The 12,733-nt window shown below is 36.5% G+C and overlaps 1 protein-coding gene across 1 annotated transcript in view; it reads right to left on the bottom strand.

Annotated features, from left to right (window-relative positions):
- LAMA2 (laminin subunit alpha 2) overlaps nt 1-12,733 on the bottom strand; it is a 547,521-nt gene that overhangs the window by 105,702 nt on the left and 429,086 nt on the right. The window contains exons 36-38 of the mRNA XM_063098359.1: nt 11,778-11,940; nt 10,313-10,523; nt 685-801 (exon numbers count right to left, since the gene is read on the bottom strand). Coding sequence (XP_062954429.1) covers nt 685-801; nt 10,313-10,523; nt 11,778-11,940 — 491 coding nt within the window. The remainder of the gene's footprint in view (nt 1-684; nt 802-10,312; nt 10,524-11,777; nt 11,941-12,733) is intronic.

Below are 12,733 nucleotides of genomic sequence, written 5' to 3'. Positions count from 1 at the left end.
AGCAAGTGAATCCAAGTCTCTCTTAATTTACTAATTTCTCTATGAAACATAATTACACATGATTAGTTTTTTATGAAACTTCATATTTGCTGGCATAGCAAAAAGAGAATAAAGAATAAAAGCTGTTATTTAATGAAAGAGATTGGAAACTTTATGAAGGCAATTTACATCAAAAATAATTTATTTTATTAAAAAATGCTACTTCATAGGTATAAATGTGTTAAAGATAGTCATTAAGATCTTTTAGACCATTGGCCTTTCTATTACCATATATCACTCTGTACTTGCATTAGACAGTATGTTAAAAGTCTGTTTGCAGATTTACATTTCTCTTTTAACTAATGTTATAGGTGCTGCCCCTATAAAAAATGTGCTTCACCACTGTGAAAAGAAAATACAGGTTCATATGAGCGTGTGAGTACCTGCACACAAACATTCATGTTTATTGGGAGAACAAAATGAGGTTATAATTGTTACCAGCGGGTGGGCATGGTCACAATAGAATAATGAAAAAAAAAACAAAAAACAAAAAACACCAAAGAAAACTCCTCTACCTCTACAAGGAAAAAAAAAATTAGCATTCATTAGAATTTGCTTATATTTCTGAGATTTCTCATTGGTTTCTACTTATGACAGCCTATGTCTTAACATCTCTTCTAATTCTGAGTTTTATCAAGTACTCACGTCTATGACTGAGTTTATTTCATCTGCAAGACGGTTGGCTTCATCGAGTATGTCTTTGCCCTCTTTTAAAGTGTTCTCGGTTTGTCGTTTGCCACTTTCAACAGCCTCCTTCTTTTTCTGTAGTATAGTATGAAAAAGACATCAAAATCCCATTTGGGTAAAACACTATCTAGCCCTGTAGTCCTGAGCTGTCTGAACAAAAGCTTCACAAGCAAGGTACATCATGTTGATAATGTGGCTACATGAGAATCATATAAATTACCCAGCCAGTCCTCCAAGAGTTACTCTATTTAGAGGACTGTCCAGGCAATTTCTTCTTCCCATTGTGAGAAAGTCATCCAAGCAAAGAAATGTTATGCGATAGTAGCTGAGGAATTAAAACTATTTTTAAAGCAGGATGGAACATCCATTTTTAATTAAATGTAAGTGCTGAATATGGACTACTGAACATGTGGCAGTACACTGATTTGCATTGGAACTACATATTGAATTCCAGAATCTATATACAAATCAGTACTTAGTGAGCATAAACATGAGCAGATTTATTTTATGGGAGTTCTGTAAAATTTGAAGAAGTGGGATTTCTAAGGGAACTTAAGGGAAGTACTTTTCAAGAAAAAGAGAAACCATCACATGGAAGAATCAACCTAATGGGCAGTTTTATAAGAAGAGAGCAGACTCTAATTTTTCTTTGTAACTTATCTCAAAGTTAGCTTGTCTCAAAACTACATGAAACACATTCCTGGCCTAGAAGAGTAAAATCAATGAGAGAGAAATATTGTTATTTCTCTATTTGGAGCATATCTTTGCCTACTTTTTTGTTCATGCTTCTGACCCATTCACATTCTTCCAATCACTATTTTACCGATAGATTTAACTGCACCAATTACAATTTTAAGCTTTGGTCATTTATGTTTTTTACATAAATAATAATGCTAGTTTATGTTCATTTAGATCTCAATATATGCCAGGCAGTTTATAAGCTTTTCTCACTTAATTCAAACCAACTCTATTGGTCCTGTGTTTATCACCTTGATGTTTGTGTTCTCCCCAAATTCATATGGTGAATTTTAACCCCCAAGGTGATAGTATTAAGAGGTGGGGCCTTTGGAAGGTGATTAGGTCATGAGGCAGAGACCTCATAAATGGGATCGGTGTCTTACAGAAAAGACCTGAAGGAGCTCGTTCATCCTTCCTCCATGTGAGGACACAGCAAAAAGATGGGGTCTATGAACCAGAAACTGAGCCCTCACAGGACACCAAATCTGCCAGCACCTTGATCTTGGATTTCCCAGCGTCTAGAACTGTGATAAATAAATTTCTACTGTTTATAAGCCACCCAGTTTTTGGTATTTTGTTAAAGCAGCCCAAATGGAGTAAGACATAAGTGATTTACCTTAGGTCACATGGTTAGTACAGTGTAGTTAAGATTTGAACCTTGGTCTACCTAATGATAAACCCTGAGTCCTGGACTATGAAAGCAGTGTCTCTCCTATTACAGAAATCACATTTCTTATTTGCATTGGGGTAGCACTAATTTCATACACTTCTTTGTTTATTTCTTCATCAATCACTTTAATACGTTGTCAAGCACATACATCTCATTCCTGTTTCTTAGCCTTTGCACTGGTAGTTCCCTCTACCATGTGCTCTTCCCAGTTCTTTGGCTTTCTTCCTTTCTCCATTTTCTGCTCACAGTCACTTCTCTGAACACCTTTCTAAAATAGCATCCATCCTCGTCTCAATCATTCTCTCTATACTAGGGTATAGTGATTAAAAGCTGCATTTAGGCAGCAGTCTGCCTGGGGTGGGATCCCAGCTCTGCGCACTCACAAGCTATGAGACCTTGAGCAAGTAATTTAGCCTCATGTAGAATGCTTAGCCCCTGGCTACTTAAAGTGTGGCCTATCTACCAGCAGAATCAGCATCACCTGGAAACTAATTAGAAATCCACAATCTCAATTCCTTCTAGGGAACTACTGACTCAGAATCTGCATTTAAACAAGAACCCCAGATGATAGAAACACACAGTAAAATTACAGAACTGGCTTAGAACACTGTGTGTCATACAGTCAATGCTAAGTAATTGTTAACTATTATTATTACTTTATTTTGTTCTTCTTAGTACTCATTTATCTGAATTATATTCTATAGGGTGGCCATATAGAAACATAGATAATATTATTTTATTTTTTATATAGATTGAACCACCTTGTTTATTTCTTCTGGGATTTGCTAAAAGCACAGGTTATTTGATGAAAATCAGAGACACCAATGAGTCATAATACAGGGACTAATGGAAAGGCACAGCTTATCGACCTGTATGTTGCTGATGAAAGACAACAATTGAATACATCATGCAATACCCTGGAAATATCATGTTTATTATATTATATCAATATTATATATCAATATTATACATGATATTTATTATACATGATATTATTTATATTATAAACCATTTATTATGCATGTTAGCTTATGCTTCCAGGCTCTATGGTCATATTATATTCTAGTTTATTGGCTTACTGACCATCTTTCTCAATGTATCATGAGATCCATAGAATTATGTATCACTGTATCTCTAGTACCTAGAGAGTTTCCTCAATACATTTTTTTAATGAATAAGTGAAAATGGAGTTCATTCCTGAGACTTGTGCTGGTGACACTTGGCTGATTCAGGTAGCCCCATCAATGGCTAACTCAGAGGAAGTCTTGATATGTCATTCCTCTTCATAGACAACAAATGTAGGGGTAGTCCTGATGTCCCTGATTTCAAGTCACATTTTATCTTCCAAGAGTCTGACATTCCTTTACATAATGCCAATTTTAGAGTTTAGCTTTTGTATGAACTGATTTAAGCTTATACTAGATACAGAAATACACCTTTTTTCCCACATGGCTTGTTTGTATTAATGAATCAAGGTAATTTAAAATGGTTTCAATAAAGTAGTGAGTTAGAATCCTTTGTAAAACTCTGAGTCATTTTAGGGAGCCAATTGTCATGCAAAGATCAAAATGTGTTCTTTATTATACTAAAGCATAAATGATGACACAGAAATTAAAGAGATATTAGAAGTGGCCAATTTTCAGATTAAACACTGATGGAATATAGCTTTGAAATGAGGAAAGATGAACATGTGGAGCTCCCAAATATTGATAAAAGTATAGAGATATCATTTATTTGTGTTTGCTTTATGGCACTTTATTCGTTCATTAAAAACAATGTTTTGCCTCTATGCCAGACACCGTTCTAGGCTCTGAGGACACAGTGAGGAAAACAGACATTCTTCATGGCTTGCCTGGAGGAGGGAGAAAATGAATGAGGGAATTAAAGTATAATATATTTTAAAGTAATGATGAAATGAGTGCTATAAAAATAAATGATGAGAGGTGATGTATTTAGAATGATGTAAGATATAAACTACCTAAGATAGGAAACTTGGAGTTTGTATGGAACCAAAAGAAAGGCCCATGTATAGAGAGAGTTATTCTTCACAAGTAGGGCATAAGCAGAATTGTTAAATGATTCTATTTGTATATCAAGGTTGATTATATTTTTTCCTTTAACTTCTAATTAATTATCTTAATTCATTTCAGAACTCTGCAAGTTGAATACCCTTTTTTCCCCCCCTGTGTGTGTATGGTAGATTCTTCAGGAACCTGAAAAAGCTATCTTCCTGTCTATCCTTTGAATAGCAACTTACTCTTTCCTACCTTTGTAATCCCTTCTCTGGCTAAGTTAGAATGGTAGACTTTGGGAGAGATTGTCAATACATCTTCCTTTGTTTCACTGAATTGCTCATCTTCTCTCTTTCTGCCCACCAGGCCCCCAGGTCCCCTCTGCCTTCTCTCCATTGCTGGAAATGCCCTGCAAGTCCTGTCCCCTTCTAGTAGGCTGCATTCAAAGCCTCCTATGATCTGGCTCCAAATGCCATTTCCAGAGTCGTCTTCTCCTACAGACTTTTATGCAGCTTATGAAGGAGCCTGATTGCTCTATTTGACAGTCCCAAGAACACCTTAAACTTTCAGAGCTCTGTGTTTCTGCTCAGGCTGCTTCCTTCTTTCTTTCAATTTCTCTCAATTTCTGCTAAGCCATCATTTTTGTGAATCCTTTGCTGACTCTTCCAGTCAGTATTAATCACAGTATTACATATAGTGAAAAGTTAGAATATCTAAATTTCTCAGGAGATTGTAAGTTCCATGAAACCAGGAATCATTCCTCTTTGATCTCAAATACCCTGGTTACTAATACCATCTTAATATGGTAGATACTTGACAGACTTTAAATATTACCCCAGCCTATTGCCTAGCCTTATATCACACAATTTTCTAATACAAAACCTATTTTCCAGTTTACATGAACCACTCACAAATTCCTTAAAATGTAATTTTAATCCCTGACACCAATATTTCAATTGCTTCCTATAGGTTTTTCAGGATAAAAAGCAAATTCCTTAGCTTTGTCTCACAATGCAATTCTCTTGAGTTCAAGGTCTGGTCCTGCCTATCTTCTCTGAATTTCTATCCCTCCACTTGTTCACAGGTAGTCTTCATTCCAATCTTAAAACCACTAAATTTTCTCTAAAAATGTCTTACTTATTTTTTAATCCATGCCTTTGCATATGCTTTTTGCTATTTCTGGAATGTTCTTCTCCTTCTACTAACTACTGCTTACCCTTTAGGATCTAGCACAATTATTTGGGCCTCTAAGAAGCCCTTTCCTAAACCCAGGGGTGATTTAGATGTGCTAGATGCGCTCCTCTGCTTACCTCCATGATAATTACTGTAGTGCAGAGAGTGGTTTGCTTGGGTGCACTGCGTAAGTTATGTGAAGTCATCAGAGATGGTATCTTATTACTTACACTGATGGGCTGATGGTTCTCAAACATAAGGCTGCATTTGAATCACTGGACGGATTTTTAAAACAGGTTGCTGGGCCCCACTCTCAGAGTTTCTGAGTTGATAGGTTTGGGGTGGAGCCTGAGAGTTTGCATTTTTAACAAGTTTCTTTCTAGGTGATGCTACTGCTGCTGCTCCAAGAACAACATCATGAGGACCAGTGTTTGATATAATCAACTTTTGTGTTTAGCACACTTTGATTATAGGAGGGGCTTGATAAACATTTTTAATAATCAAAATTACATGCTCACTACCTTAAAATAAATGAAAAACACTTGAGTTGGGCTTAATTATATCACCTTCTTAGTGGGCACAGCACAATGAAGTTGTTCATTTAAAAAAAAGCTCATTATTCAATCAAATGGGTGTAATGTATCAGTTGTTCTCAAACCTATATAGGCATCAGATTAATTCAACGAGAATTTTAGGATGTGGACACTGGACCACACCCCAGACCACCCTATTCAGACTCTCTGAGTGGAAGCTCACGAAACATTTCTGTTTAACAAACTCTCCAGGTGATTTTTTTCTTTTCCAGCCAGTCTGGTACCAACCTTAGTAGACCTAAGCAACCTGAAACGATCAGCTTTATTCATGTTAATTTAGTTAATCTGTTCTCTCCAGTAAATTTTAAACAAGTCTTTAGTTAAGCATAGCATATAAAATGAAAATTTGAAAAGGACCACTTAGAACTTCCATGCTGACTACATAAACTCCAGGCATCTCTAGGGGTACCCAAGAATGATGGCTCCTGGTTTTAAATATCACTAAAAGGTAGGAATAGTGGAAAGCACCATTTACTGTGCCAGTATAACTCTTCTTGAAATACTTCCCAGATGCTTATTCTGCTTTCCACATAGGTAATTTTAATTTCTAATACTGTGCCATAAAATGGAGAGGTGCACCTCTGGGTAAGTTACACCACTGGTGCATCACCTCACTGAGCAGGATGAATCATTTTGGAGCTTGTGATAGGACAGCAGCCCAGCATCCTGCCTCACAAGACTGTGCTTTTTCTTGAATATTGCTAGCATGCCAGTAGACTCCAAATTGGTTAAGATGAGATGCATCAGTTAAGAAAAAAGTGAGCCTCCTTAATCTTCTATCAGAATGACAAGACTACATCCCAGAAGAAGGACCCAGAAAAAAATTATTTTGTTATTATTTATTTTATTATTGAAACACAATTGATACAGGGTACAGAGTTGACTATCAATAGTTTGTGTACAGTATGGGATGATCAAATCAGGACACTTGGCATATTTGTCATTACAAAATGTACTCATTCTTTGTGTCCATTAACCAATTTATTTTTAAAAATTTAATTTATCCTCTTACTTTTTACTCCAAAGAAAAATGGAAAGAAAAAAGTGGTTTAAAAATCCTGGTTTGTTTTATTCGATCATCATAGTCATTTAGCAAACATTTTTGAGGGCATACTACATGTCAGAGAATGCTGAGTTGTTACTGAAGGTAAAATTAGATGTTAGAAGAGATATAGGTCTGCTGCAGTTTCTGCTCTGTTGGGATTAGATACTTTCAAAACAGCGAAGGTAGGTTTGTCTCTGGGGAGAAAATTGTTTGTGCCATCAAAGGTACTGAATTTACTCTTAGGAAAAGTTAAGATTAAGAAAGAAATTGGAGCAAAGCACAGAGGGATAAATACCACATGTACTCACTCATATGTGGGAGCTAAGAGAGAAAGAAGGAAGGAAAGAAAGACCACAGTGGTGCATTGGACTTGCAGAGGGAGAGAACATTCCTTAGGCTACAAAGTGGAGTGTGGGGGAAAGGGAGAGGGGGAAGAAAGTTGGGGATACTTGGGTAGGGGACATGGGGTACAAATGCAATTTGTGGTAATGGGTATTTGCCAGTAGGAATATGGCCCTCACATCATGAGCACAAGGGGTGAAAATCAGCTTTGTATCTCATGAATATTCATAAACAAAAAAATTATTTTTAAAATTTTTTTTAAAAGAATAAGAGTATACTTGGGGGGGGAGAGAGAAAGAAATTGGGGAGAAAAAGAAAGAAAAATTGAAAAAAGTGATGGAGGAATGTGATTTAGTTCTAGACCCATCAGCACTCTGACAAAGATAGAGGCTGCCCATAACTTCTTGAGGAGACGAGTACCTCTTGTCTGTGAGGAAAAGGAGGGGAAAATAACCTAGATTTGATCTGCTCATGTTAGTCTCTTTTAAAATATCATTTGCATAGAACACATTGCAAAGAAAAGGGGAACCAAAATTTTCCCAAGCTCTGGTCTCTCAATGAACTGTTTCTCCTGTTTCTCATGTGCTCAGATTCCATTTGAAAATGTAGAAAACGTCTATAATTTTTGGCAGTCAGATCTCTGAACCAGGTTTGTGGATTAGGTTGGGTGAATTGCAAAACGATGTAGTGTTAGTACTTTGAGATACTCTAGACATGCTCTAGGATAATACACTCATTCTAGAGTTGGGGAACTGGTGTTTAGAGATGTTAATTGACTTGTCCAGTTCATACTTCTTGTTAGTGGCACAGTTGTCATTGAGACCAAAATCCCTTGACTCTCAGTAAAGAGCTCCTCCACTGTACCACACAGTCCTTAAAAAATCTTCCATAGTTTAAGTTATCTAAATTTCATTTGATTCTATGGGTAATCATCATGAAAGACAAAAAAAAAAAAAAAAGTATCATTCCCTCTTCTGCTTCTTAGTAGTTTCCTTTCAGAATTGTCATTCTTCAGTAGCAGGATACAAAATCAACACACAAAAATCAGTAGCATTTCTTTTCTCCAATAGTGAACATGCAGAAAGAGAAATCAAGAAAGCCTGCCCATTTACAATAGCCACCAAAAAATTAAAATACTTAGGAATTGAGTTAACCAAGGAGGTGAAAAATCTCTATAACGAGAACTACAAACCACTGCTGAGAGAAATTAGAGAGGATACAAGAAGATGGAAAGATATCCCATGCTCTTGGATTGGAAGAATCAACATAGTGAAAATGTCCATACTACCCAAAGTGATATACAAATTCAATGCAATCCCCATCAAAATTCCAAAGACATTTTTCTCAGAAATGGAAAAAACTATTCAGACATTTATATGGAACAATAAAAGACCACGCATAGCCAAAGCAATGCTGAGCAAAAAAAATAAAGCTGGAGGCATAACACTACCTGACTTTAAGCTATACTACAAAGCTATAATAACCAAAACAGTATGGTACTGGCATAAAAACAGACACACTGACCAATGGAATAGAATAGAGAATCCAGAAATCAACCCACACACTTACTGCCATCTGATCTTTGACAAAGGCACCAAGCCTATTCACTGGGGAAGGGACTGCCTCTTCAGCAAATGGTGCTGGGATAACTGGATATCCTTATGCAGGAGAATGAAACTAGATCCATACCTCTCACCATATACTAAAATCAACTCAAAATGGATTAAGGATTTAAATATACACCCTGAAACAATAAAACTTCTTAAAGAAAACATAGGAGAAACACTTCAGGAAATAGGACTGGGCACAGACTTCATGAATACGACCCCAAAAGCACGGGCAACCAAAGGAAAAATAAACAAATGGGATTATATCAAACTAAAAAGCTTCTGCACAGCAAAAGAAACAATTAAAAGAGTTAAAAGACAACCAACAGAGTGGGAGAAAATATTTGCAAAATATACATCTGACAAAGGATTAATATCCAGAATATATAAGGAACTCAAACAACTTTACAAGAAGAAAACAAGCAACCCAATTAAAAAATGGGCAAAAGAGCTAAGTAGGCATTTCTCTAAGGAAGATATACAAATGGCCAACAGACATATGAAAAAATGCTCAACATCACTCAGCATCCGGGAAATGCAAATCAAAACCACACTGAGATACCATCTAACCCCAGTTAGGATGGCTAAAATCCAAAAGACTCTGAACGATAAATGCTGGCGAGGCTGCGGAGAAAAAGGAACTCTCATACATTGTTGGTGGGACTGCAAAATGGTGCAGCCTCTATGGAAAATGGTATGGAGGTTCCTTAAACAATTGCAAATAGATCTACCATACGACCCAGCTATCCCACTGTTGGGAATATACCCAGAGGAATGGAAATCATCAAGTCGAAGGTATACCTGTTCTCCAATGTTTATCGCAGCACTCTTTACAATAGCCAAGAGTTGGAACCAGCCCAAATGCCCATCATCAGATGAGTGGATACGGAAAATGTGGTACATCTACACAATGGAATACTACTCAGCTATAAAAACGAATGAAATACTGCCATTTGCAACAACATGGATGGACCTTGAGAGAATTATGTTAAGTGAAACGAGTCAGGCACAGAAAGAGAAATACCACATGTTCTCACTTATTGGTGGGAGCTAAAAATTAATATATAAATTCACACACACACACACACACACACACACAAAACCGTGGGGGGGGAAGAAGATATAACAACCACAATTATTTGAAGTTGATATGACAAGCAAACAGAAAGGACATTGTTGGGGGGGAGGGGGGAGGGAGAAGGGAGGGAGGTTTTGGTGACGGGGAGCAATAATCAGCCACAATGTATATCGACAAAATAAAAAAAAAAAAAAAAAAAAAAAGAATTGTCATTCTTGACCTTTGCAAATGTGCATCAACTTGACTAGTCTAGCCAAGTTCAACACCACTCCCCACCCTCACCCAACTCCACTCCTAAGCTTCTGAGGAAAGTGACCCTAAGACTCACCTCCAAAGCAGTCATATTCTTCTGGTTTGCCACAGATAAGCGATTAGCTTCTCTGATTTTATCTGTGGCGTCTCTCAATAGGTCCCAAGCATCATCGATTTTGTTTTTGTAGTTAGCCAGTTTCTCTCGGAGATCCTTCTCCATTTCTTCATTTTTGCCCCTGGACTCTCCAAATAGCTTCTTCACTTTCTTCAGAAGGCCTTCTGCAGCTCTGCAACCGCCCCCAGCCCAACAATAGACAAAAAGCCCATGTCACTGCCTCAGGAGTTACTGGTATTAAACTGTGCTACAAAGCGATGGCAATACAAACAGAATGAAAAAAAAAATGTAAAGCAGATTTACTTTGTACTAAATTAAGTTGGAAACTGGTGTCTGTAAATGGCAAGACCATTAATAATTAAAATTAAAGCAACAACAACAAAAAAACAAACAAAACCCCACCTTTTAAATTCGTTAGCAAGGTAACAGTTTCAGTTGGAAGGGATCTCATATCATTCTCATAATCTGACTGATGAAATAAGTTGATTCACTTCCCATACCAAAACAAAAAAAAGCCACCAGATTCACTATAATGGAACATCTCTCTATTACTTTAAATGTAAGGGATGAATATTGATATGTTTTGCTTAGAAATTGTGAACAGAACTCTGTTATTGCCACGCTAGTATAATATCATGGTTTTGCTCTATTTTCCTTATTTCAACTGACTGTGCTAAGAGTTTCTTGAGTTTAACTTACCTTGTTTTCCTAAGGTGCTAATATCTGAGCCCTTAAGAAAGGCTAAATACGTGAAAAACAGTAGCTCTCATGCATCATAATCCACTGAAGGGCTTGTTAAAACACAGACTGCTGGGGTCCATCCCCAAAGGTTCTGGTTCGGTAAATCTGGGATGGGGTCTGATAGTTTGTAGTTCTAACAATTTCTCAGGTATTGCTGATGTTGCTGGGTTAGTGTATATTATTCAAGTATTATAACATGGTCACTTTTAAGTTAGCCGAATATGCATGTAAAAATGTATCCATTTTATTGAATGTGTTATAAAAATTCATTAGCATTAGTAAAATCACTATCACTTTTCCCAACCTTCAAATTCCCAACCCTTATTTCAAAGAATTAGTCATTAATTATTTGACCAATTTATTTATCCAAGGATATTTTTATTAAAACAAAAAATCTACTGATAGTTTCAAAGTGCCTAATGCAGGTGATTAATAAGACAAGCCCATTAGCTTCGTTATAGAAGGGACAGCACCAGAAAAGATCACTTACTTGATTATTTGTACATAGGCAAAAACATGCTTTTAATTCATTTTAGAGCAAGGTAAAATATAACTAAATAAAAATAAATGAAGAATAAAGGTCATAAAAACAAAATATCTTTTGCTCATATGTGTGATGGACACTTAGAAAACTAAAAATGATTTGGAAAGCTCAGTTTATAAAAAATAATACACATTTACTCACACCAACTCATCCTCCGCGACTTCCTTTTGTGCATCTAGATTTTTCCTCCTCAGTTCATTCATCATCAGATCAATCTCTTTCTGAAGATCTTGCAAATTTCTCTCAAAGGCCTTGTCTTGAATTCCTAGAGTTTCATTTAGTTTTACAGCTTTTTCATTCACAGCTGCAGGGGGTAAAACAAATTTCGTAAATTAGTAAACAAAAATGCCACATGCAAAAAACGGCATTCAGCATCTGTTCTTTACCACCATGTCCAAATGAAATGTAGTTTGCCATGGGTGGTCCTTCTGGGAAACAGACAGGCACTTAATATAATAATCAGTAACAAACAGGGAAATGCAACATATTTCTCCATATGATACTTCTTTTAGAGGGCACAGTAGTAAAAGCATGGTGTTTCTAACCTCAAAAGTAAGAAATACAACTAAAGAAGTGGGTCAAATCCTCTTCGGTTAAGAGGTAAAAACTGAGATGTGGGGCATAACAATCGGAAGCTGAAAACATGGGATCTGCTTTACTGAGAAGGCAGTCGTATTCAGTCTATTTAAAAATACTGTATGGAAATCTGATCAGTGATGAGATTTCTGAAAACGAACCTGCCATGTGTTTCCACACAGTTCTCCTGTGTTTATTTTCTTAAAAGGAATGAGGAAAGGAGCATTGGTCTAGGGACAAGGGTTATAGATTAAACCTCAAACATACCTTCCAGCAATAACATCCATCATAAAAGTCTGTGTTTATTATGCATTAAAATGAGGTTTTAAACTATGCTCTTTAGAATCTTAGGATTCTCCAGGTGCTTCAGGTGTTCTACAAATGATGTCTATTCTGCCAAGAATCTGTTTTACAGGTGGGTGTTCTGGGCAAGATTTCATTTGGAAAAAGAATTCGATCAAATAAAAGTTTGAAAAACTGGTGAATTGAAACATTCACACAGATCCACCATTAATTTTAGA

The sequence above is a fragment of the Cynocephalus volans genome, chromosome 5, assembly GCF_027409185.1.
Source record: "Cynocephalus volans isolate mCynVol1 chromosome 5, mCynVol1.pri, whole genome shotgun sequence".
NCBI classification, from domain to species: Eukaryota; Metazoa; Chordata; class Mammalia; order Dermoptera; family Cynocephalidae; genus Cynocephalus; species Cynocephalus volans.
This window is presented reverse-complemented; position numbering and strand designations above follow the sequence as displayed.